The sequence below is a fragment of the Hemitrygon akajei genome, chromosome 16, assembly GCF_048418815.1.
Source record: "Hemitrygon akajei chromosome 16, sHemAka1.3, whole genome shotgun sequence".
Classification (NCBI taxonomy): Eukaryota; Metazoa; Chordata; class Chondrichthyes; order Myliobatiformes; family Dasyatidae; genus Hemitrygon; species Hemitrygon akajei.
The window spans coordinates 57,585,313-57,612,503 of record NC_133139.1 but is presented as its reverse complement, the minus strand read 5'-3'; the positions used below and the strand labels follow the sequence as shown (position 1 = coordinate 57,612,503).

General features: G+C 43.0%; 1 protein-coding gene across 1 annotated transcript in view; it reads right to left on the bottom strand.

Moving 5' to 3' along the window:
- LOC140740081 (adhesion G protein-coupled receptor E3-like) overlaps positions 1–27,191 on the bottom strand; it is a 76,920-nt gene that overhangs the window by 47,185 nt on the left and 2,544 nt on the right. Inside the window, exon 2 of the mRNA XM_073068952.1 lies at positions 12,876–12,971. Within this exon, the coding sequence (XP_072925053.1) occupies positions 12,876–12,903 (28 nt within the window). The 5' untranslated portion in view covers positions 12,904–12,971. The remainder of the gene's footprint in view (positions 1–12,875; positions 12,972–27,191) is intronic.

Below are 27,191 nucleotides of genomic sequence, written 5' to 3'. Positions count from 1 at the left end.
CTGATCGCAGAGCCCACTCAACCTGCCTTCTCACCATATCCTTTGATTCCCTGACTGATCAGGAAATGATCAATTTCTGCCTTCAATATACATCGGACATGGCCTCCACTGCAGACTGTGGCAGAACAATGCACAGATTCACCACCCTCAGGGTAATAAAAACTCCTCTTTACCTCTGACCTAAAAGGTCACTTCTCAATTTTGAGGTTGTGCCCTCTAGTTCTGGATAACCCTACCACAGGAAATAGCCTTTCCATATCCAGCCTATCTAGTTCTTTCAATATTTGGTAGATTTCAATGAGATCACCCCACATTCTTCTAAATTCCAGTGAGTACAGGCCCAAAGCTTCCACACAGTCTTCATATGTTAACCCCTTCATTTCCGGAATAGTCTCTGTGAACCTCCTCTGGACTCTCTCCAATGACAACACATAATTTCTGAGCTATGGGGCCCAAAATTGTTGGCCTGACTAGTATCTTCAACCTAGTAAGCCTCAACATTATGAACCTGCTCTTATATTCTATTCCCCTTGAAATAAATGCCAACATTGCATTTGCCTTCTTTACCACAGACTCAACCTTCGGGGAGTCTTGCATGAGGACTCCTAAATCTTGTTGGATCTCTGATGTTTGAACCTCCTCTCCATTTAGATAATTGTCCACACTATTTTTCTTTTTGCCAAAAAGCATTATCGTACATTTCTCAACACTGTAATCCATTTGCCACTGTTTTGCCCATTCTTCCAATTTGTCCAGGTCCTGCTGGAGTCACATTGTTTCTTCATTGCTACCTATCTCTCCACCTACCTTCACATCATCTGCAAACTTTTCCAAAAGCTATCAATTCCATTATCTAAATCATTGACAAACAATGTGAAAAGTAGCAGTCCCAACACTTACTACTATTCACTGGAAGCCATTCAGAAAAGGCCCCTTTTATTCCTGTTCATGGCCTCCTGCCATTCCTCTATCAATGCCAGTATTTTTCCTTTAATACCACAGAATTTTATCTTCTTAAGCAGCCTCATGTGTGGCACCTTATCAAATGCTCTAACAGATTTGTCAGGCACAATTTCCCTTTATAGAAACCATACTGAAGTTGACTTATTTTGCAACTGGTCTCCAAGATGAGGTCCTGAAACCTCATCCTTAATAATAGACTCCAACATTTTCCTACACATTGAAGTTAGGCTAACTGGCCTATAATTTCCTTTCTTTTGCCCTCCTCCCTTCTTAAAAAGTGGAGTGACATTTGCAATCTTCCAGTCCTCCAGGACCTTGCCAGAATCAAGTGATTCTTGAAAGATCCTGACCAGTGTTTCTCCTCAGCAACCTCTCCCAGGACTCTGGGATGTAATCCATCTGCCCCAGCTGACTTATCCACCTTTAGATCTTTTAGTTTGCTTTACACATTTTCCTTTGTAATAGCAATGGTACTCACTCACGAACCTTTGGCACACTGCTGGAGTCTTACACATTGAAGACAGATGCAAAGTACTCATTAAGTTCATCTGCCATTTCTGTGTCCCCCATTATATGTACATCCACAATATGTAGGTAAGCCTACAAGAGGAGAGGCTGTACTTGATCTGGTATTGGGAAATGAACCTGATCAGGTAGAAACATAGAAAATCTACAGCACAATATAAAGCTATGCTGAACATGTCCTTACCTTAGAATTACCTAGGCTTACCCATAGCCTTCTATTTTTCTAAGCTCCATGAGTCTCGTTTCTGCCTCCACCGCTGTTATTGGCAGCCCATTCCATGCACTCACCACCCTCTACGTAAAAAAATTACCCCTGACATCTCATCTGTACCTACTTCTAAGCACCTTAAGACTATACCCTCTCATGCTAGCAATTTCAGCCCTGGTAAAAAAGCCTCTGACTATCCACACGATCAATGCCTCTTATTCTCTTGTACACCTCTATCAGATCATCTCTCATCCTCTGTCACTCCAAGGAGAAAATGCATGTTCTCATAAGGCATGTTCCCCAATCCAGGCAATATCCTTGTAAATCTCCTCTGCACCCTTTCTATGGTTTCCACATCCTTCCTGTAGTGAGGCGACCAGAATTGAGCACAGTACTCCAAGTGGGATCTGACCAGGGTCCTATATAACTGCAACATTACCTCTCAGCTCTTAAACTCAATCCCACGGTTGATGAAGGCCAATGCATCGTATGTCTTTTTAACCACAGAATCAACCAGTGTAGTAGCTTTGAGTGTCCTATGGACGCGGACCCCAAGATCCCTCTGATCCTCCACACTGCCAAGAGTCTTATCATTAATACTATATTCTGCTATCATATTTGACCTACCAAAATGAACTTCCTCACACTTATCTGGGTTGAACTCCATTTGCCACTTCTCAGCCGGTTTTGTAACCTATCGATGTCCCGCTGTAACCTCTGACAGCCCTCCACACATACCACAACACCCCCAAACTTTACGTCAGCAGCAAATTTACTAACCCATCCCTCCACTTACTTATCCAGGTCATTTATAAAAATCATTAAAAGTAGGGGTTCCAGAACAGATTCCTGAGGCACCCCACTGGTCACCAACCTCCATGCAGAATATGACTCGTCTACAACCACTCTTTGCCTTCTGTGGGCAAGCCAGTTCTGGATCCACAAAGCAATGTCCCCTTGGATCCCATGCCTCCTTACTTTCTCAATGGGGTAGCTTATCAAATGCCTTGCTAAAATCCATATACACTACATTTACGACTCTACCTTCATCAATGTGTTCAGTCACATCCTCAAAAAATTCAATCAGGCTCGTAAGGCATGACCTGCCTTTGACAAAGCCATCCTGACTATTCCTAATCATATTATGCCTCTCCAAATGTGCATAAATCCTTCCTCTCAGGATCTTCTCCATCAATTTACCAACCACTTAAGTAAGACTCACTGGTCTATAATTTCCTGGGCTGTCTCTACTCCCTTTCTTGAATAAGGAAACAACATCCACAACCCTTCAATCCTCGGGAACCTCTCCCATCCTCATTGATGATGCAAAGATCATCGCCAGAGGCTCAGCAATCTCCCTCCCTTTTTGGCAAAAGATTTTGCCAAATCTTTTGGCATAATGATGCCCAAATATTTGAAAGACTCTGTGTGCCATGCCCAAGGGTATCGACTTTCAATTTCTCTTGGTGGGCTATAGTAATATGAAAGTAATTGGGTTTTATCTATGTTGATATTGTATCCTGATAATTGACCATATTGTTCAAAGGATTGCATCAATTTAGGCAAAGAGTATGTTGGTTGCCCTAGATAGATCAAAATGTCATCCGCGTAACAAGCCAATTTATGCTCTGTCTCTTTAATAGTAATTCCCCTGATATCTTCATTTTGTCTGATGTATTGAGCTAATGGTTCCAGATATAATGTGAAGAGTAGTGGTGACCATGCACAACCCTGTCTTGTGCCTCTTTCTAGGGTAAGACTATTTGATAAATATCCATTGATTTTAATCCGAGCAGTAGGATTTTCATATAGTGTCTGTATAGTTTTAATAATTGTGTCTTGGAAACCAAATCTATGTAAAACTCTGTAAAGAAAATTCCAATTAACCGAATCAAATGCTTTTTCAGCGTCCACACTTATCACTATTGCTTTGATTTTAGTTTTTTGTATATGATCCATAATGTGAAGTGTCCTTTGTATTTTGTCTTGTGTCTGGCGTTGTCGTATAAAACCCATCTGAATGTTACGTATCAGCATGGGTAGAAGCTCCTCTAATCGTTTGGCCATGATGGAGGTAAATAACCTATAATCTACATTAAGAACGGATATTGGTCTAAATGACCCGCATTCCATTTTATCCTTGCCTTCTTTCGGTATAGCTGAGATTATTGCTTCCTTCCAACTGGGTGGCATTTGTGCCATTTTTAGAGCCCAGTTCAGTGTGGGGAGTAAAACAGGAATTAACTCATTTTTAAATTCTTTGTACCACTCTGCCGTATACCCATCTGATCCTGGTGACTTGCTTAATTTAAGCCTACTAATTGCAGCTTTTAATTCAACTTCAGTTATGTCAGCAGTCATCCTTCTATTTTGTTTTTCGCTTAAAGTGGGTAACTCTAGAGAATTCAAGAAGGTGTCAATTTGGGTTATGCTTCCCCCTGGAACTTTGGAATATAGAGTTTCGTAAAACACTTCAAAAGCTTCTTGAATTTCTCTTAGCTTATTTTTTTTATCATTTTCGTTCTTGGGTCCCTAATTCTATGAATTGTATTTTCTGCTATCTTTTTTTTCAGTTTCCACACCAGTATTTTCAAAGATTTCGATCGACTTTCATAATGTCTCTGTTTCAGAAACATTTAAGTTTTTCCTGTTTCTTGCGTAGCCAAATTATTTATTTAATTCCTAATTCTTTTAATTTCCCCTTATGTATCTTGTGCCAAATTTAATTTGTGTTTTTTCTCTAGTTCCTTCAACCTATTTTGTAATTCCTCTAATGTTTTATTCCTTATTTTTTTCTTATATGAAGGTATTGCTATAATTTTCCCTCTTAAGACCGCCTTCAGAGTATCCCATAAAATGGGAAGTGAAACCTCTCCATTATCATTAAATTCTAAGTACAGTCCAAATTCTTTTTTAATTTGTTCCTTAAAGTACAGATCATTGAGTAGACTTGAATTTAGTTTCCAAATAGTATTCTTTGGTTGTAGGTCAAAATCAACAGATAAATATATAGGTGCATGGTCACTTACATCTATTGTCCCAATTCCACAGGTGTTTATTTTGTCTTTGCCTTTTCCAAATGTTATGAAATAGTCTACTCTTGTATATACAGAATGGGGAACAGAATAATGAGTGTAATCCCTCCTGTCAGAGAAAAGGTCCCTCCATATATCAATTAAACCAACATCCTCAAAAAGTGTATTAACTTTCTTATGTAAAGATTTTGTTTCATAGGTTTTTCTATTGGAAGAGTCTAAGTTTTGTTGTAATTGTAAATTTAAGTCTCCCCCTCATATCAGGAGTCCTTCTGTTTCCGTTACCATAATATCAGTCATTTTCTGAAAGAAACCAATATCACTTCCCAGGGGTGCGTATATATATTCAATAGAGTAACTGAATTGCCGTCTATATTCCCCCTTACCCAAATATATCTGCCCTCTTTATCTCCCATTTCAAATAATTTTTCAAAATTTAGCTTACTTGAGATAAGAATAGCAACTCCTCTCCTATGTCCTGATTTATATGAGGAGAAAAACAGATTAGTGAAGCCCATTCTCTTTAGTTTTTTATGCTCATTATCACTTAAATGAGTTTCCTGTAAATATACTACATGGGCTTGTTCTTTTTTCATTTTGGATAAAATTCTCTTATGTTTTATTGGATTTAATAGCCCATTGACATTAAAAGAAGTGAATTTTACCTTGTCCTTAGCCATCTGTATTTATCTGTCAATGTATCATTGAAATTAGAACAAAACTTAATCGATCTACTCCCTGAACAAATAAGAAACAAGAAATGCAAATAATAACAAAAATGGCAACGAATGTGTGATTCCAAGGCTGAGGTCTGTAGTAGATGACCCTGCGTTGAGCTAGAGGAAATGTCTAGCTGTGGGGGATAACCCCTCCTACTTGTGAGTTGAGGGTCCCCATTGCAGTATTCATAAAAGTCAGTGAACAAATCCATTACACAGAAAAGATTTCCCTGTGTACTCCTCCTATATATATACACACACACACACACACACACAAATATTTATTTATATATATGTATATATATATATATACATACACACATGCATACATACACACATATATTACATACATACACATATATGCACACACATATATATTCTCATTTTGGTGGGGAAAAGGAGCAAGTGAGCGAATAAAGAATAACAACTAAGTAATATAAAATCCACATTATAATAAGTATTTCTCAAGATAGGTATATCACCATGTACTTTTGCTTCTGTTTAGCTTCTCAACATTTTTAAAGTTAGCCAAATCTTATGGCTCTTCTGAAGGGGGTGAGGACTGTCATTGGGAAACTCCTGGTCTCTTCCTGATATATTTCTCTCGGCCTCCTCCCGTCTCCTGCCTTCTCGATTCTTGCACTATTTCCCAAGCGGAGCGGGATAATTCCTCAGCCAGGCTTTCCCTCATTTTGGTCATGCTGACGGGCAACCCTCTGGCCTTCATGTCTGTAGTCGCCTCTTCCACTGTCTGGTACAACCGCGTCCCGTTGTCATAAAACACTCAAAGTTTAGCAGGGTATGGAGTTTGAAATCTAATCTTATTTTGCCTTACTTCGCTTTACTTCAGAGTATTCTTTGCGTTTCTGGAGGTCCGTTGAGGGGGAGGGGTAATCTTGGTTGAAGTATATTAATTTATCCTCTAAAAACACTCTGTTCTTACCCCAGGCCCTTCGTAGAATCTCTGCCTTGGTGCTGTACCAAAGGAATTTAATTATTATTGAGCGTGGCTTTCTATCCTGGGTAGGTTTCGGGACTAACGTGCGGTGGGCTCTTTCGATTTCCAGCTTCATAGCCGGGGGAAGATCCAACACGTCCCGCAGTAATTTTCCGACAAACACCGTCATAGACAAGCCCTCCGCTCCTTCGGGAACATTGTAGATTCTGATACTTTTCTGCCGTGATCTTCCCTCCAGGTCAAGCAGTTTACCTTCTTGGTGATTTAATATTTTTATTGTCGGATCTTCCACCTTCTCAATTCGAGTCTCTGCCACTGCTATTTTTTGATTAACGCTGGCGAGCGCTGCCTTAATATCACGGAGCTGTTGCTTTATATCTTTCTGGACCTCCATTGTTTCTTTCAGGATTTCGAAGACATTCGCTGCTTCACCTGAACGAGGCCCAGCGTCCGTCTCGCTAGCACACGGTCGGGTAAAAGAGAGCCGCTCGCTGCACTCCTCTTGGACGCAGGCTCCGCAGTGTCACTTTTTTATTTCCATTCCTTTTCCTCATTCTTGCCCCTCTTTTCAGTTCAAATATTTTTTGAAAAATACTATATTTGATGGGTTAACGAGGCTTAATACGTGTTTTTCCTGAGGAGCTAGTGACTTAAGCTGCCATTCTCGACGATGACGTCACCGGAAAACTATTGACTCCTTCCTATTACTATCTTCCATCCACAGAGACTCCGGAGACAACCCATGGCTTCCTCCTTTTCTGCAGCCATGACATTATCCCAGGTAGGCCATTTTCCCCCAACAGTACTCAATCAGGAGTACTTATTATTAAGGGGGACAGCCACCTGGGTATTGTCTAGCATCTGCCTCTTGCCCTTCCCTCTCCTGACTGTTACCCACTTATCTGTCTCACAAGGTCCCGGTGTGACTACCTGCCTATAGCTCCTATCTATCACTTCTTCATTCTCTCTGGCCAGACAAAGGTCATTGAGCTGCATCTCTAGTTCCCTAACGCATCAGGTGTCAGGTGTCAGATCTCTCAGTGGGAGAGCATTTTGGAGATAGCAATCACAATTCTGTCACCTTTACCATAGCATTGAAGAGGGACAGGAACAGACAAGTTAGGAAAGCGTTCAATTGGAATAAGGGGAAATATGAGGCTATCAGGCAGGAACTTGGAAGCATAACTTGGGAACAGATGTTCTCAGAGAAACGTACGGAAGAAAAGTGATAAATGTTCATGAGATATTTGCGTGGGGTTCTGCATAGGTACGTTCCAATGAAACAGGGAAAGGATGGTAGGGTACAGGAAACGTGGTGTACAAAGGCAGTTGTAAATCTAGTCAAGAAGAAAAGAAGAGTTTATGAAAGGTTCAAAAAGCTAGGTAATGATAGAGATCTGGAAGATTATAAGGCTAGCAGGAAAGAGTTTAAGAAATAAATCAGGAGAGCCAGAAGGGGCCATGAAAAGGCCTTGGTGGACATTTCTACAAGTATGTGAAGAGCAAGAGGATAAGAGGTGAGAGAATAGGACCAATCAAGTGTGACAGTAGAACTGGAGGAGATAGCAGAGGTAGTGAATGCTTTGCTTCAGTATTGACAATGGAAAAGGATCTTGGTGATTGTAGGGATGACTTACAGTGGACTGATAAGCTTGAGCATATAGATATTAAGAAAGAGGATGAGCTGGAGCTTTTGGAAAGTATCAAGTTGGTTAAGTCACCGGGACTGGATGAGACATACTCCAGTGAGAGGTGAGGGAGGAGATTGCTAAGCCTCTGGCAATAATCTTTGCATCATCAATAAGGACAGGAGAGGATCCGGAGGATTGAAGGGTTGCAGATGTTGCTCCCTTATTCAAGAAAGGGAGTAGAGATAGCCCGGGAAATTATAGACCAGTGAGTCTTACTTCAGTGGTTGGAAAGTTGATGGAGAAGATCCTGAGAGGCAGGATTTATGCACATTTGGAGAGGTATAATATGATCAGAAATAGTCAGCATGGCTTTGTGAAAGGCAGGTCGTACCTTACGAGCCTGATTGAAATTTTTGAAGATGTGACTAAACAAACTGATGAAGGTAGAGCCATAAATGTAGTGTATATGGATTTCAGCAAGGCATTTGACAAGGTACCCCATGCAAGGCTTATTGAGAATGTAAGGAGGCATGGGATCCAAAAGGACATTGCTTTGTGGATCCAGAACTGGCTTGCCCACAGAAGACAAAGAGTGGTTGTAGACAGGTCATATTCTGCAAGGAGGTCGGTGACCAGTGGTGTGCCTCAGGGATCTGTTCTGGAACCCCTACTCTTCGTGATTTTTATAAATGACCTGGATGAGGAAATGGAGGGATGGGTTAGTAAATTTGCTGATGACACAAAAGTTGGGCAGTGTTGTGGCTAGTGTGGAGGGCTATCAGAGGTTACAGCGGGACACTGATAGGATGCAAAACCGGCTGAGAAGTGGCAGATTGAGTTCAACCCAGATAAGTGTGAGATGGTTCAGTTTGGTAGGTCAAATATGATTGGTGAATATAGTATTAATGGTAAGACTCTTGGCAGTGTGGAGGATCAGAGGGATCTTGGGGTATGAGTCCATAGGACGCTCAAAGCAGCTGCGCAGGTTGACTCTGTGGTAAAGAAAGCATACGGTGCATTGGCCTTCGTGAATTGTGGGATTGGGTTTAGGAGCTGAGAGGTAATGTTGCAGCTATATATGTTACACGAGCGTGGCAGTGGACGAACCCAAGTGCAGAACATGGGTGTGGAGACAGAGTTGGGAGGCATTATTGACATAGCGAGCGTTGAATCGGTATCCAGGAGTGATGCTAGACTTAGAATTGGCAGTCCTAAGAACCATGAAACAAGGTTATTCACACCGGAGTCGACCAACGAACTGGCAGCTCCTTGTTGTGATTACAGGGTCTTTATCCTGCATTTTCTGATGGAAAGCAGGTGTGTGTAGTTAGTGGAACCCGGGAATGATTGGAAACTAAATGAGGGGATTGATGCCCAATCCCTGAGGTAAATAGCAAGGTGGGGGATTGCCAGAAGTGACCATGACAATATAGGACCCTGGTTAGACCCCAGTTGGAATACTGTGCTCCGTTTTGTTCACCTCACTACAGGAAGGATGTTAAAACCATAGAAAGGGTGCAGAGGAGATTTACAAAGATGTTGCCTGGATTGGGGAGCATGCCTTATGAGAATAGGTTGAGTGAACTCGGCCTTTTTCCTTGGAGCAACAGAGGATGAGAGGTGACCTGATAGAGGTGTATAAGATGATGAGGGGCATTGATTGTATGGATAGTCGGAGCCTTTTTCCCAGGGCTGAAATGGCTAGCATGAGAGGGCACATTTTTACAGTGCTTGTAAGTAGGTATGGATGAGATGTCAGGGGTAAGTTTTTTACTCAGAGAGTAGTGAGTGTATGGAATGGGCTGCTGGTGACAGTGTTGGGTGCGGATACGATAGGTTCCTTTAAAAGACTCCCAGACATGTACATGGAGCTCAGAAACAAAGAAATATAGAAAACCTACAGTACAATACAGGCCTTTTGGCCAACAAAGCTGTGCTGAACATGTCTTTACCTTAGAACTACCTAGGCTTACCCATAGCCCTCTAGTTTTCTAAGCTCCCTGTATCCATCCAGGAGTCTCTTAAAAGACCCTATTGTTTCCGCCTCCACCACCGCCGCCGACAGCTCATTCCACGCACTCACCACTGTCTGTGTAAAAAAACTGCAACATTACCTCTCGGCTCTTAAACTCAATCTCAATCTCATTGGATGGAGGCCAATCCTCTGTATGCCTTCTTAACCACAGAGTCAACCTGCGTAGCAGCTTTGAGTGTCCTATGGACTTGGACCCCAAGATCCCTCTGATCCTCTCCACTGTCAAGAGTCTTGCCATTAATACTATATTTTGCCATCATATTTGACCTACCAAAATGAACCACCTCACACTTATCTAGGTTGAACTCCATCTGCCACTCTTCAGCCCAGTTTTCATCCTAGCAATGTCCCGTTGTAACCTCTGACAGCCCTTTACACTATTCACAACACCCCCAACCTTTGTGTCATCAGCAAATTTACTAACCCATCCTTCCACTTCCTCATCCAAGTCATTTATAAAAATCACAAATCTATGTTTCTATTACTTCCTCACCAGTATAATTTTCCAGTGTCCAATATCAACTCTCACCTTCCTTTTACTCTTTATATAACTGAATACCTTTTGGTGTCCTGCTTTAGATTATTGGCTAGTTAGCCCTCATATTTCATCTTTTTCCTTCTTATTGCATTTTTAGTTGCTTTTTGTTGGATTTGAAAAGCTTCCCAATCATCCAGCTTCCCACAAACTTTTGCTGCCTTTTCTGCCCTTTCCTTGTCTAATGCAGTCCTTAACTTCCTTTGTCAGGCGCAGTTACCTCCCCCTGCCATTTGAGAACTTCTTCCTCTGTGGGACATATCTATCCTGCACCTTGTGAGCTATTCTCAGAAACTTCACCTACTTCTGCTCTGACATCATTCCTGCCAGTATCCTTCTCCAATCCATCTGGGCAAGCTCCTCTCTCATGACTCTCCAATTGCAGTATGAATTCAATCATACTATGATCACTGCCTCCTAAGGATTCCTTTACATTAAGCTCCCTAATAAGATCTGGGTTATTACACAACACCCAATCTAAGGTAGCCTTACCCTGAATAGGCTCAACCACAAGCTCTAAAAAGTCATTATGCAGGCATTCAACAAATTCCCTCTCTTGTGATCCGATACAACTTGATTTTCCAAATCCCCTTGTGTATTGAAGTTGCCCATTAAAATTGTGTCATTGTATTTGTAACATGCCTTTTCCAGCTCCCTTTGCTATCTCAACCCCATACCTAGACTACTATTTGGAGGCCTATATATGATTTCCGTAACTACCTTTGCAGTTTCTGAACTTCATTCAACAACTTTCAACATTCTCTAACCCTAGGTCATATCTTTCTAAAGATGTAATTCCATCTCTTACCAACAGAGCCATACCACCACTTAGGTCTTCCTGCCTGTCCTTTCAATACAATATATCTCCTTTGATGTTAAGCTCCCAGCTATGGGCATCTTTTAGCCACGATTCAGCCTCAACGTCATACAGGCTAATCTCTAATCCCAAAATTCACACTTTTGAGGTCCTGCTTCTCAGCTTCCTTCCTACCTAACTCCCCTTTTTTAGGATCAAAAAGTCAAGTTTCCAAATATCATCCCACTTCTTTCCACTAGCAAATTCTCCAGCAACTTTCGCATCACGACAATACAAACAGATAACTCCAGTTTCTGAATCATGCATAAATATTTCTTGTAGCTGAATGTTCATGACCTCATGAGCTTTCGGTGTAGCAGTTTCTACTATTTTGTTAAGCCATTCAACTTTAACCAAATTTGCAGTTCTTTTGTGCTTCACACTCTTCGCTTCTTTTGAATTCGACATAGTGAATCAATATTTTTTTTCAATAAAAACTTAGTAAGCTATTTACAGGATTTGAAACAGATCTTTGTAAACTTTACGATATGAACACTGTCCGCCAAAGATGGCTGCCGCCGTGATGCAGCTGTACAAACCGGAACAGGAAAGGTGAGGTGACATAAATTAGTGATGTGCAGTGTGGTATTTGAAAAACCGACAACTAATTAACAGAATCATTAAGCTAAAAGATTATTTTCAACAAGTATAATTATTAATTACTACACTATTTTAGGTAACTAACCTTTTGCGTGTGCATTAATTTCTTTTGTGCGCTGGTTGAAAAAGGTGTGTGCATGCGCACACGCGCACAGTTCAGAGGGAACATAGCACACAGGTACAGTGACAGAGACACTGAGACTATGTCAGAATATGTCCGTGGAGAGAGAGATACACAGACAGTGTTTCAGGTCCGAGACTGTGTCAGAATGTGTGCTGTGGAGAGAAACCCTAGATACTATTTCAGAAACACAGAGACTGTGTCAGAATATGTCTGTGGAGAGACATGGAGAAAGTGTTTCAGGTTGGAGACCACCTCAGAATGTGTTGATAGGAGAGACACACAGAGTGTTTCAGAGAATCAGAGACTGTGTGAAAATGTGTACTATGTAGACAGACACACAAAGTATTTAAGAGACGCACACTGTATCAGAATGTGTGTTTACTGTTTCCAGTGGATGAGTGTATACTGAGTCTGCAAAAGAGTCTCCTTAACACAGGTACATTGTCCATTTACTCTGCCTAAGTTTTCACTTGCTGTTTGTACCTCTCAATCCAAGAGTAATTGCAGATTGAATTTAAAGTGTTACCTTCTCCTTGTCATTTGGACACCATGACATGTCAACTTCCTGCACAGTCCAAAATAGTGGAACATAATGAGTGAAGCAGCAGGTTGGGGAGGTGGTTTTAAAGAATATCTACTTTGTTTCCGATGCTGACAGTAAGACACATGGGTGGGTTTCAACTTACCGAGGAATGCCAAGTAACTCTTTCTCATCTCTGTCACTTCTTCTCCACCGGTAAGACCAGTACTCAGTGTGTTAACAAGATGTGTGAAATCTGTGGCTTTTGAAAGAGTTACGTCAGAATTTCGTAATGCTCTAAGATTGAGGTTGTGCTGAGTTGTGATGCCCATTGAGATTGTAGCTAAATTTCTGTGTTTCTTAGGTTCGTAAGGATGGTTTTGGGGTCAGCGTTTTGCTTTAGAGTTCTGTTTAGGGTTTATGGATGGGGATGAGGGGGAGTTAGCGGTCAGGGGCGGGAGTCCAGGATTCTCTGGGGTTTGGGTCAACAGGCAGTGAGGACGAAGACTAGTGTACCCTCTATCAAGGATCCTGGTTGATGGGCTCCAAGAATTAGGGCTGGTGACCCCTCCAGGCCTATGAGTCCTGGGGTTGGAGGTCCTCATGAGTCCAGACGAATTCCCATGATTGATGAGTCCTGGTGTTGATACTGGAGGTTGAGGGCTGAAGTTTGAAGCCCCTGGATCAGCATGTCTGGAAGTTGGATGCCCAACATCTGTGTCTGCAAGTCTAGGACAAGGTCAACCAAGAGGGGAGGGAGGGAGGGAGGGAGGGAGAGGTGGGGGGGGGGGAGAGAGAGAGAGAGAGAGAGAGAGAGAGAGAGAGAGAGAGAGAGAGAGGTGTGTTCTGCTGCTCTTTTGTGTTGTTGTCAATGTTACTTGTATTGATCTGCTGAACATGGTAAATGTTATATTGGTGTCAGAATGTATGGCAACATTTGTGTGCTTCCTGCAGCACCTTCTTGGGTTGTTTTGGTTGTTAATGCAAACAATGCATTTCACTGTATATTTCAATGTAACTGTGATAATAAATTAATCTGAAATCTTTAAAATATGAAATATGAACTATGATTATCTGAAGTCTGGAATGTGGAATCTGAAATGTGCTGTGGGACTGAGTTACCCCAAAGGCAAATCCACTTGTGCTCAAGATGACTGAACATATTTGGCTGTTTGTTGTGTCTAACACAAACAGTGGGCTTTCACCTCACTCTCCCAGAGAATAAATCACCTTTAAATCTTTCCTTGGCAAGTGGATGGTTATGTCATTCGATCCAACATTCAACAGGTTGTCCAGGAATGTCTTTGTTCTACCAAAGGTTATAGACAGCACTCTCTAATCCAGATGCAGAAAGGTGACTGTGATTGCCATCACGTTCAAAGGTATGACACTTCTCCCTAGTTCTGTGGTTGTCATAAATCTTAGTTCTAAGAGACGTTTGTAACTGGGTCACAACGGCTGCTTTAATCCATTTACACTACTCCAAAGTGCTGGTACCATTGGATGTGGGGCTGTGCATCCCCAGGGTGCTTGAAAAATCTGGGACTGCAACAATATTCCAGAGTGAGGAGGCGGCCACTGAATCTGTGTAACATCAGTGGGCTCAGGAGCACACTTAAACACACCCAACCTCAGAGTTTGTTTGAAGGCTGACTTACCAGCAGTGGTTTGAAAATACAGCACCTGCCACTCAGAGGTGAAGGCTCTGTGGCCTCTCTCCCCACTAACCCTGCCCACATCCTCTTCTTGTTTGGAAAACAGCAGCCGGCCCACCAGCCAGCTGCATCAAATAGTCACCTTGCAGCTAATCTAGTCAGCAATGCTGCTGCTTGAGGCAATGGGGTGGTGCTAGGTTGCCTGCAGAAGTTTGCACAGGGTGCTGAGGGATGATCAGGGGTTCTGAGTAGGACCAATAGGTGTTGATTGGTGCCACTGGGTGTTGAGGTGCTGAAGGGTGCTGATGGATACCAATTGGTGTTGAGGGGTATAGAGGAGTGCTGATGTGCGCTGAGAGCTGCTAAAAGGTGCTGATGGGTGCTCATGGTGCTGATGGTTATTGAGGGGTTCTGAGGGGTAAAGTGGTGTTCCCTTGAGCTGCTTCCCATAAATGTGCCCCTCTGGCATGCTCCTACACAAAGCATTTGCATTGTGTATGATGTTTCACTCTCTCTCTTCACCCGCATATCTACACTGCCTCTGCTTCCATATTAAACTGATATCATTCAGCTCTTCTTGGCAGCTTCAGTTGGATCTCATCTCCCAGCACTCTTGGGAGGGAGCTCCTACTTTCCAAAAACCTTTGTGTAATGTTCATTCCTCTTCAGAATGGTCTGGCTCGAGGTTTAGTCGGATGTGTTTTACTGGATCAGTTTGACTTGCCATCACAGAGTTCATGATTTCTGCTGACCAGGGGCAAATAATGAAGAACGTAGAGAAGGCAATGAGTTTCTGGGTGGAAACTGGTACAGAGAGGGTATATCTTTAACCTCAGAGGTCGAAGGGTTAGGAAGCAAATGGGGAGAACAGAGCCAGATGAATTCAATGTCAGATTAGAGACAGAAAGAGAAATGAAGAGAGGGAATGAAATGTGGGAGCATGGAGAGAGAGAAAAATACAGAAAAAAGAACAAAGATTGAATTAAAAAACAAGTCCTGATGAAGGGTCTCGGCCAGAAACATTGACTCTTTTTTCCTCTCCATTGATGCTGCCTGACCTGTTGAGTTCCTCCAGCATTTTGTGTATGTTGCTCTGGAAAAATATTACATTTTGCATTTTTAAAACTTCCTAAAACAATCACAGCATCAAGACCTAAGATTCTGCATTTATAACTATTACCACTGTGAAGTGGAGGTGTGGTATGAAGTCATGGACAGTTAACATTGTGTGTTACAGTAGTTACAACACCAATTACACATTTGAATTTTTGTTTCAGGGAAAATGGGAGCTGTTGCACAAGAGGAAACTGATGAAGCTCAAGGTGGATTCTTTGTGAGTAGTCATCTTTGTGAAGCTAACTTCCTCTTCGATGCTAATAAGTTCAGATAATCCCTCTTCCTGAAGGACAACACTGGTCCATAAAATGACCCTGAGGATCAGAGGGACACAGAGGGGTCTTTGCACTCCTGGAAGAGATCCAGCGAGATCTTCAGTGGTAGGTTCCTGTGGGCCTCAGCACTCTCTAACACCGTGACATGAAGGGTTACTGTTGCAAAGACAAGGTGGAAGCTGTTCAGATTTTTAACTCACATATTGTTTTCCTTCCTCTTTTCTTCCACAATTTCAAAATATTATCAGAAGTTTCGTGGTTTTGCTTACCAGGTCTGTGTCATAGAGTCACAAAGTCATACATTATGGAAACAGTCCCTTTGGCCCAGCTGGTCCATGCTGACTAAAATGCTCCATTCAAGCTAGTCCCATTTGCCAGTGTTTAGAAATTAGAACATAGAACCTGTACAGCACAGTACAGGTCCTTCTGCCCATAATGTTGTGTCAAGCTTTTATAAGAGATCGATCTGTTTGGCCCATAACTTTCAAAATCCTTTCTAATACATGCACCAATTCAAGAGTCTTTCAAAAGATGTTGACATACCTTCATCAGTCTCTTCCTCTGGCAAATGATTCTACCATTAGTGTCAAAAACTCTGCCCCTCTTAAATCTTATTAAATCCCTCCCTTCTCACCTTGAACCTATGCCCCCAGTTCTTGATTCACTAATCTTGGGCAAAAAGCTAAGTGCTTTCACCCTATCAATGCCCCTCATGATTTTATACACCTCTAGAAGGTCACTTTGTGTTCGAAGGAATAAAGTCTTAGCCTATCCAGCCTCTCTCTATAACTCACTCCTTCAATAATATTGATACCTTCCCTGTAGGTAGGTGACCAGAATTGCACACTCTTCTCCAAGCTCAGCCTCACCAACATCTTATACAACTTCAACATAGCATCCCAACTCCTGTGCTCTGTCTCCCAATTTATGAAGGCCGGTGTGTCAAATGTTTTCTTTACCACCCTATCTACTTGTGGTGCTGCTGACAAAGAATTATAGACCTGTATACCCAGGTCACTTTATTCTGCTGCACTTTTCAGTGCTCTACCGTTCACTGTATAAACCAAAGTGCAACACCTCACACTTGTCTGCATTACGGGAGTAGTAGAGATTCAAAAAAAGGGCATTGTGTTCCTTTCTAACCTTGCCGAGAAGCAGAACCGCAGTAGGATTCTGTGACCAGGAAAGGAGCTTATGTGGCACAGTGGATGAGGAAGATGTAGTGGTGAAATGAAGGTGACTAAATGATCCTGAGCTGCTGAACTGTTGTGTTGCCAGGGAGTAGGAAATGAAGAATCTTGTTGTGCAGGGACTTCCTGCGGTTGGGTTAGGGAGCCTTAGAGGCAGCTACAGGTTCTCCTGAGTTTGGGTTTAGAGGTTTGGGGTTTGTTGTCCTTTAACCCTTATCAGGGTCCAGTCCACATGAGGCCCAAATGCAGACTGCAATTGCCAGCTTCTGATATTTGCCTCTGTGCCCATACATAGCCTTCTAAGTTCTGGTAATCAGGCGCAGGCCAGTGGGGTGTTAGCCTCAAGACCCTCAATGAGGTAGCTATATCTGAACTTGATGGGACCTGCTGTGGTGGATTGAGTGCCACCAGGGCTCTGACTTGGAACCGTTGTCCTACCTACATTGCATCCAACTCCAGGATGTCCTTGAGTATCCCAAAGATAATTTATGGGGAGGGGTTAGATCAGGAGATGTGTGGAAGTTAATGGAGAGATTAAATCAAGGGACAAGTGGAAATTAAGGGAGAGGTTGTCGGAAGTGTGTGGAGTCTTGAAGGGAATTAGTAGAACGTTTATTCTCAAGTGGGTTTCTGTGTGAGGGCAGATTGCTGTAAAATTAGTGGGCTGTGCGAGGGGAAATTTAGGAAATGTTCACTCACTGAATGAATGGTCATCAAAAGGCATGTTTTTTTTGACAAAGCAGCAGAAAGCAACCAGGTAGGTGAACAACACTGAGGTACATTCCTGACAGGTTACTTGCATTATGCTCTCTTCAGTTACCTGTTGAGGTAACCGTAGTCTTTGGCCAGGCGCAGATTTCGTCAGGTGGTGCCCAGCTTTCATTGAGTGTTTCAACCCCTAACCACTACACTCTCCAGTTGGTGGGTCAACAGTGGTAGCCAAGCCTCTGTCCATCTGCTCCTGACTTCCAGCTCAACTTCTCTCACCTGCTCTATGTCTAGAAAGAGGCTCTTTCTGCTTCCTCCCCCTGCTTGGTTCTTGCTCTTTTTATCAAGGCCCAGCATAGACAGCAACCTCCATGCTGACCTTGCTGGGAAACCTCAACAATCGATTTCTATGGGGAATAGCCAGGTCTGCCATCCTTTGTCCCTGCACTTCTGGACTAAGGACTGGTACTTCAGGGTCTTCCTCTAGTGAGATTCCTCACATCCTTCCTCCCATGGTATTGTGTGCTCAACCAGGATGATTTTCTTGTCTTTGATGGACTACAGTACAATGTCTGGTCAAAGTGTGGTTTGTATCACCTCTGGGAACTGCAGCTTCCTCCCCACATCGACCCTCATCTCCCATGATTTGGCAGTTTGCAGCAGATTGGATTTCAGCCTCTTTGATATGACTGGCGTGGCCCTCTCCTTGATGAATGTGACTGCCCTGTTTGCATCTCTGTCAGCTGGTCTCTTTTTACACCTCTCCCACTCCATTGTGTCCGTAAGGGACACCAGGTCCTTGCTGTGGTGCCATCTATACCGTCCTTGTGTTAAAACTGTTTTGCATCCTGACAGTACGTGTGCCAGTGAATCCTGCTGACCACAAACCTTGCAGATGGAATCCGCTCAGCCTCCGTGTGTGCAACTATGATGATGTAGGGAGAGTGTTATACACCGTCCACAAGAGGAAAGAAATGTGGAAGGGCTCCAGTCTCCAAACCTCTGCCCAAGTGATCTTGTGCATGGGATGATCCCATTTTGTCCAGGCGCCGTCACCCCATCTCCACTTCTTTCAATACCTGCCTTTCATCCTCGCAGTTCTGTACCTTTGCTTGGACCATGCCCCACCTACCCCTTGCACACGCACTCCCCCATTGTTGGAAATGTGCAGCGCTGTCCCAGGCATAGGTTGCCAATGATTTCTCTCAATTGCAGGGAGCTCACTGCCTGGTCTATGGCCAAGTTGGTTGCCCACTTTCGGCCCAATCGTGTTGTGACTCCTACTTGGTTTGTTAGCTTGTCATCGGAGACCCTCAGTGTTAATATAACTCTACACTTCCCCAACTTGAACTCCTCCACTACCAATGACAATGGGAGCTGTAGCTGGCCTAATCTTACGTATAGCCCCAATGAGGAAAAACTTGGAGGGATCCTCAGCCACCTCCACAGGTGCTTGACTTTCCTCTCAATGCTTTCTACAGTGGTCATAGGGAACTTGTACATTGTGAAAAGCCAGAATAGCCTTGCTAGACCATATAGGTACAGACATGTCTTAAATTTTACCAGGGAGTCCAGTTTTGTTGATCTTTGTCAGCCACCCTTCAGTCTGCTTTACAGTGTCGGTGATGTTGGCGCTGTCTGTCATTGCTTCATTAAACCACTTTTCAAGACCCTTTACAGGTTGTCCTCTATGGATTGAATGAGCTCCCCCTGTACTTGAAAACTAAACTTGCTAGTAACCTTACCCTTTCTGATCACCGTGGATCCGGACTTCCTGGTCTTGGAGGTCATCCTAGCCCAGCTGGCTACATTGTCCAGGGTTTCTAATACCCATCTTGCTTGAACATGCATTACAGTGGTTACTGTGATATCATCCATGAACCCCCATATTGCAGGTTGTCAGATGCTGAGCTCCAACACTGGGCCCCAGGTTACGTCTGCTACTGCTGACACGGGGAGTTTCATACCATGATGAACAAGATGGGGGAGATGCTACACCAGTTGGAATCACTTTTTGGAGGTCTTGCCTCCTGGTTGTAAAGTGGGTGGAAGTGAAGTGTAGTTTGGATCCTCTTTGGTAGCTGTGATCATGTCCTGCATTACTGGTGGGATATGGTAGTGGTCCAGGAAAACCTGGATAAGGACTTGTGGAATTGATCTGCAGGTGTTGGCTAGATCTAACCAGACAACTATCAGGTCACCTTTCTTCTGCCTGGCCTTGCAGAGCAACTGGCTGATTGTTGAGCTGTGTTCAAGACACCCAGAAAAGCCCAGGATGCCAATTGGTTTCAACACAGACTCCTGTGGAACACCACTCGTCACTGGCAGCCAGCCAGAAAGAACTCCCTTTATTACCACTCTTTGCCTCCTACCAATTAGCCACTGCTTTATCCATGCTAGAATATTTCCTATAATATCCTATCTCTTCTTTGTTTCTAGAATTCTCAATGTGTCTGGTCTCAGGACCCACCCCCACACCCCCGGCCCCCGGTTCTACAACTGAGTCCTGATGACTGGGATCCCAGCAACAACCCCAGAGTCTTGTTTGGTATCCTTAGACTTTTGTAATGAACAGAATTCCTCCTCCTCACACCCTTATTCATCAGACGCCCACCTCCTGAATCAGATGCATCTGTAATTCCAGCTCACATATCTCCCTGGGCACAAGGACAAATCTTGCCACTAAACGAGCAAAGACATACAAACTTTGGTCATTATCAGAAAGAAGGAAGGGTGTGTGAATGGATCACATCATGATGTAGGTGTGTGATGGCAGATGGAGGTGGAGCCAATAGGAGGTGGGGATTGCAAATGATGAAAGGGCGGAACATTGGAAAGAGGGGCTAGTTTAGTAGTGATGGGCTGAAAACCCCTTGCTGTATGGCTCTGAGACTGTGGTATACAGTATTTGCAGAAGCTTGCCTCTTTGAGACTGGGAAGTTGCAATAATGTTGTTAAGTGAAACACATTCAGATGAACAACAAGATCTGTGACAATTGAAGAAGCTCCACTGTGGTGTCTTCCCCAGAAGGGCCGGATCTTGAGGAGGGGGAAGGGTGTCCTGTTTGAGGTTGCAAGGTAGAGGAGGAGGGGGTCCTTGGTGGGATGGGCTGATGGAAAGAAGGGATGGGGATGGGGGACAGTGGGGAGAGGGGAGAATAGTGTTGTGTGAGGGAGGGAGTGAGGGAGTGGGGTCCTGAGTGAGGTAGGAGGGAAGGAAGTGAGAGAGAGAGAGAGAGGGGGGGGGAAGGGGGAAGTGGGAGGGAGGGGGCATGAGAGAGCTCCTATGAGAAGATGGGATGTGGGAGGAGGTAGTGAAGGGGGGAAAGATGGTCCCATGTGCGGTTGGAAGGTGGGATTGGAAGCAGGAAGCTCTGTGGTGAACGCCATTGAGAGATGACAGTGTTTTTGGGGAATAGTTGCTTTGAGAAGTGGAATGGGTGAAGGTTCAGACTCAGGAGTCCGATCACATCCTCTGCAATATCAGTACCAGTTCAACAGCTCGGAGTTCTCGGGGAACTCAGTGCAGTTGGAAGGACAGGACACTGGACGCAGCTGTGAATGCACCGCCAACGATAATGGACAGAGCAAAATGAAGCTGGGATCAGTGAAACCTATTGCCATTAAGCGAGAACACACTCTGAGGACCTGTTTTATTTGCATTATTTGTCTTCATTTGCACATTAGTGGTTTGTCAGTCTTTATTTATAATCAGAATCAGGTTTATTATCACCAGCATTTGTCATGAAATTTGTTAACTTGGCAGCAGCAGTACAATGCAATACATGATAATATAGAAAAAAATTAGAAAATCTATTCTAGTACTTATATACTGTATGTTAAAGAGTTAAGTTGAAAATAGTGCAAAACAAATATAATAAAACTGAGATAGTGTTCATGGATTCAACGTCCATTTAGGAGTTGGATGACAGAGGTTAAGAAACTGTTCCTGAGTGTGTGCCTTCAGACATCTGTACATCCTTCCTGACAGTAACAACAGAAGATGGCATAACCTGGGTGATGGGCGTCCTTAATAATGGATGATGCCTTTCTGAGACATCTCTTGTTGAAGATGTCTTGGATACTATGGAGGCTAGTACCCAAGATGGAGCTGACTAATTTTGCAACTCTCTGTAGCTTCTTTCAATCCTGTGCTGTGCCCCCCCCCACCCACCAAACCAGACAGTGATGCAGGCTGTCAGAATTCTCTGTGGTACATCTGTAGAAATTTTCGAGTGTTTCAAGTGTCAAACCAAATTTCCTCAAACTCCTAATAGAAACATAGAAACCCTACAGCACAATATAGGCCCTTCGGCCCACCATGCTGTGCGAAACATACTTACTTTAGAAATTACCTAGGGTTACCTATTGCCCCCTATTTCTCTAAGCTCCATCTACCTATCCAGGAGTCTCTTAAAAAACCCTATTGTATCCGACTCCACCTTCATCGCCAGCAGCCCATTCCACGCACTCACCACTCTTTGCATAAAAAAACTTACTCCTGACATCTCCTCTGTACCTACTTCCAAGCACCTTAAAACTGTGCCCTCTCATGCTAACCATTTCAGCCCTGGGAAAAAGCCTCTGACTATCCACACGATCAATACCTCTCATCATCTTATACACCTCTATCAGGTCACCTCTCATCCTCCATTGCTCCAAGGAGAAAAGGCCAAGTTCACTCAACCTATTCTCATAAGGTATGCTCCCCAATCCAGGCAACATCCTTGTAAATCTCCTCTGCACCCTTCCACATGGCTTCCACATCCTTCCTGTAGTGAGGCGACCAGTACTGAGCACAATACTCCAAGTGGGGTCTGACCAGGGTCCTATATAGCTGTAACATTACCTCTCGGCTCTTAAACTCAATCCCGGGGACTTCCGGTAAGATGGCGATTGTTTAGCTGCTCCGAACTTTTGTTCCGTTACTGTCGCTACCTTTGCACTAAATGTCTCCATTTTTTAGACCTTAGTTAGGAATTATTTCGGTATCTCTTACTTGCCTGTGAATATATCTAACTTACAATGTCTAGCAAGAGTTCTAAATCCGGGAGAAAAGAAGCTATGACCCCGTCGGACGAGACTATAGTGGCGCTTGGAAGGCTCCGAGACGAAATCTTAAAGGAATATAAAACCACTGGGGACTTCCACAAGAGTTCTAAACCCGGGGGAAAAGAAGCCATGACCCCGTCGGACGAGACGCTGGTTGCGCTTGGAAAGCTCCGAGACGAAATCTTAAAGGAATTTAAAACCGCTGTCAAACAGTTAGAAGACAAACTGGATCGGATCAATGATAAAGTGGACAAACATGCTGAACATTTATCTCGCATCGATTCGATTTCTGAAGATTTAGAAAGTCGTGTTCGATACTTGGAGACTCTCTGTTCCAGCTTAGAGGAAAAATCTAACAAACTTCTTTCCAAAATGGTGGATCTCGAAAATCGTAGCAGACGCTGTAACATCAGAATTCTGGGATTACCAGAGGCGACTGAAAAGGGATCAACTGTGAAGTTTTTCGCCGAGTTTCTCTGTGAGTTATTCGGGAAAGATTTGCTTCCGAAGCCGCCCGAGCTCGAATGGGCACACAGAGTTTACGTTCCCCCCGGAATTCTGGGCTCCCGCCCACGACCAGTAATCTTGTGTTTCCATCAATACCAGGTAAAACACAGTCTGATCGTAGAGGAGCGTTGCAGGGGGTCGCTTCCCTTCAAGGGTACAACCATTCGCTTTGTGGAAGATTTTGCACCCCAGACCTTAAAGATGCGTGCTGAGTTTAAAGGCGCAATGAAAGTGCTTTTTGATCGTGGTTTCAAACCTTCCCTTCGTAACCCTGCTGATCTATGAATCAAGCTTAATACCGGGAAATATAAGTGGTTCAAATCAGCAAAGGAAGCTGAAGCGTTTGTGGCAAGTCTTCCGGCTATCCAGCCATCTTCGGAATCTGATCGGACCTCATAAAATGGTGGATAAGTACTCCTCGTAGTAAAATTACTTTCTCTGGACTCGGAATTCACTTGAATCACTCGGACATTATTCATTGAAACTTTAAGGGCCGTTGACAATCTCTCCCGGGATTTGGTGTGTGTGTAATCTATTTTTATTCTTGTATAACTTTACCTACAGAGTTCTGCAACTAATTCTAACTTGTTTTGGAGGTTCAAAGTCTTTAGTGAAGGCCTCCCTGTTTGTCGGTTCACAGTTCAACTGCTGATTTATTTTTCCTTTGTTTTAAATATTTATTTATTTTATCTTTTTCTTTTCTTCACCCCTTTTTTCTAATCTCTGAATTTTTTTCTCCCTTCTCTGTAAATGGTTGATAAACAATCGTCTTGAATTTATAACTTTCCCCTTCCTCTTTTTTTTCTTTTTCCTTCTTACCTTTTTTTTTCCCTTTCTCTTACTTTATTCTTCTATAATGTTTCACGGGTAGGTTAGTTTTGGTTTATACGTATATTTATACGGAAATGTTGTTAATGACACAGATCTGGAAGTTGTATTTGGGTTAATTTTTTTGGTAGAGCTAGCTACTTGTTTTGGTAGCCGTCTAGTTTTGGGTTGTGCGGGTGGGGTGGATTTTCCAGTTCCAACATCTCTTTATTGCTTAGGACATGTTTTTATATTTTGACCTTACGAATCTATGTTTACATCTCTGCTCCCAGACTGCTATTGTACTGCTTGGCTTTTTATATGCCTGCTGCCTTTTATGCATTAGTAATTGATAATGGCTAGTGCACTTAAATTCGTGAGCTGGAATGTAAAGGGACTGAACCACCCTGTTAAAAGGAGGAAGGTATTCTCACATATCAGGCAACTCAAAGCTGACATTGCTTTCCTTCAAGAAACTCATATTCGTTGTTTTGATAACTCCCGGCTTCTGTCAAAGTGGGCGGGTCAGCATTTTCATTCATCCTTTGCTGCTAAAGCTAGGGGAGTTTCCATTCTTATTAATTCAAATATTCCTTTTGAACTCCATAATAAAATATCTGATACAAATGGCCGTTTTATTATTGTTTCTGGTAAACTATATAACACTAAAGTTGCACTAGCAAACCTGTATGCCCCCAACTTTGATGATGTTAACTTTTTTGAACGGTTTTTTTCCTCACTACCAGACTTAAACTCATACTCTCTTATATTGGGTGGTGATTTCAACTGTTGGTTGGATCCTAAACTGGACCGATCGTCCTCTGTTACCAGATCATCTACTAAATCTGCCTTAGCTATTCAATCGGTTCTTAATTCGGATCTAAAGATCCATAAGGTCTGGGGACCTTTTATCGAGTACTTTCATAACCTTCCTCTTGACTAGGGTTTTTTTTTTCTTTCTTTTTTTTTTCTTTTCGGTCCCTTGCTTTCAGCTCCCTTTTTTTTTCTGGTAGTAGGCATTATTATCCTCTGTTGCTAAGTGTATTCACAGTCTGGGAGTTTGACTGTCCGGACTTATACTCTTTATACTGTGTGGTGGTTGGTCTGGAGTTGTTTTTGTTTTTTTCTTGTGTTGTGGGGCTTGGGGAGGACGCTAAGCTCACTTGTCTTTAATTTAGGTGCTTTTTTTGTTAAATTCTCTTCCTTTGTAGCATATTGTTATTGTATGCTTAATCTTGCACTGTATTAATGCTCCTCATTGGGATTTGGGGTTTTTAATTTTGTAAAATGTTTTGAAAAACTAATTAAAAAAAAACTCAATCCCACGGTTGATGAAGGCCAATGCACCGTATGCCTTCTTAACCATAGAGTCAGAGTCAACCTGCGCAGCAGCTTGGAGTGTCCTATGGACTCGGACCCCAAGATCCCTCTGATCCTCCACACTGCCAAGTCTTACCATTAATACTATATTTTGCTATCATATTTGACCTACCAAAATGAACCACCTCACACTTATCTGGGTTGAACTCCATCTGCCACTTCTCAGCCCAGTTTTGCATCCTATCAATGTCCCGCTGTAACCTCTGACAACCCTCCACATGATCCACAACACCCCCCAACCTTTGTGTCATCATCAAATTTACTAATCCATCCCTCTGCCTTGCTGAAATCCATATATACTACATCTAGTGCTCTACCTTCATCAATGTGTTTAGTCACATTGTCAAAAATTTCAATCTGGCATGTAAGGCATGACCTGCATTTGATAAAACCATGCTGACTCTTCCTAATCATTTTCCTCTCCAAATGTTCGTAAGTTCTGCCTCTCGGGATCTTTTCTGTCAACTTACCAACCACTGAACTAAGACTCACTGGTCTATCATTTCTTGGGCTATCTCTACTCCCTTTCATGAATAAGGGAAGAACATCTGCAACCCTCCAAACCTCTGGAACCTCCCCCATCCCAATTGATAATGCAAAGATCATTGCCAGAGGCTCAGCAATCTCCTCCCTTGCCTCCCATGGTAGCCTGGGGTACATCTCATCTGGTCCTGGAGACTTATTCTTGATGGTTTCCAAAAGCTCCAGCACATCCTCTTTCTTAATGTCTGTATGCTCAAGCTTTTCAATTCACTTTAAATCATGCCTACAATGGCCAAGATCCTTTTCTGTAGTGAATACTGAAGCAAAATATTTATTAAATACCTCAGCTATCTCCTCTGGTTTCATACCCACTTTTCCACTGTCACACTTGATTGGTCCTATTCTCTCACGTCTTCTCCTCTTGCTCTTCACATAATTGTAGAATGCCTTGGGGTTTTCCTTAATCCTACTCGCCAAGGTCTACTCATGGCCCATTCTGGCTCTCCTAATTTTCTTCTTAAACTCCTTCCTGCTAGCCTTGTAATCTTCTAGATCATAACCTAGCTTTTTGAACTTTTTATAAGCTTTTCTTTTCTTCTTGACTAGATGAAATAGCTATTGAAATATAGCCACTGTCTTGCATTCTTTATAGCTGCATCAATAAGTTGGGACCAGGTTAGATCCTCAGAGATCTTGACACCCAGGTACCTGAAATTGCTCACTCACACCACTTCTGATCCTGCTATGAGGATTGGTTTGTGTTCCCTTGTCCTATCCTTTCTGAAATCCACAATCAGCTCTTTGGTCTTACTGACATTGAGTGCAAGGTTGTTGCTATGACATCACTCAGCTAGCTGGTATACCTTGCTCCAATATGCCCTCTTGTCTCCATCTGAGATTCTGCCAACAATATTTGTATCATCATTGGCTATGCTTAACCACACAGTCATGGGTGTAGAGAGAGTAGAGCAGTGGGCTAAGCACTCATTCCTGACGTGTGAAGTGTGCCAGTGTTGATCGTCAGCGAGGAGGAGATGTTATCATCAATCCACACAGATTGTGGTCTTCCAGTTAGGAAGTCAAGGATCTAATTGTAGAGGGAGGTACAGAGACCCAGACTCTGTAGCTTATCAATCAGGACTGTAGGAATGATGGTGTTATACGCTGAGATATAGTCAATGAAGAGCATCCTGCCATAGGTGTTTGTATTGTGCAGGCGATCTAAGGCCATGTGGAGAGCCATTAAGATTGTGTCTGCCATTGACCTATTGTGGCAAGAGGCAAATTGCATGGGTCCAGGTCCTTGCTG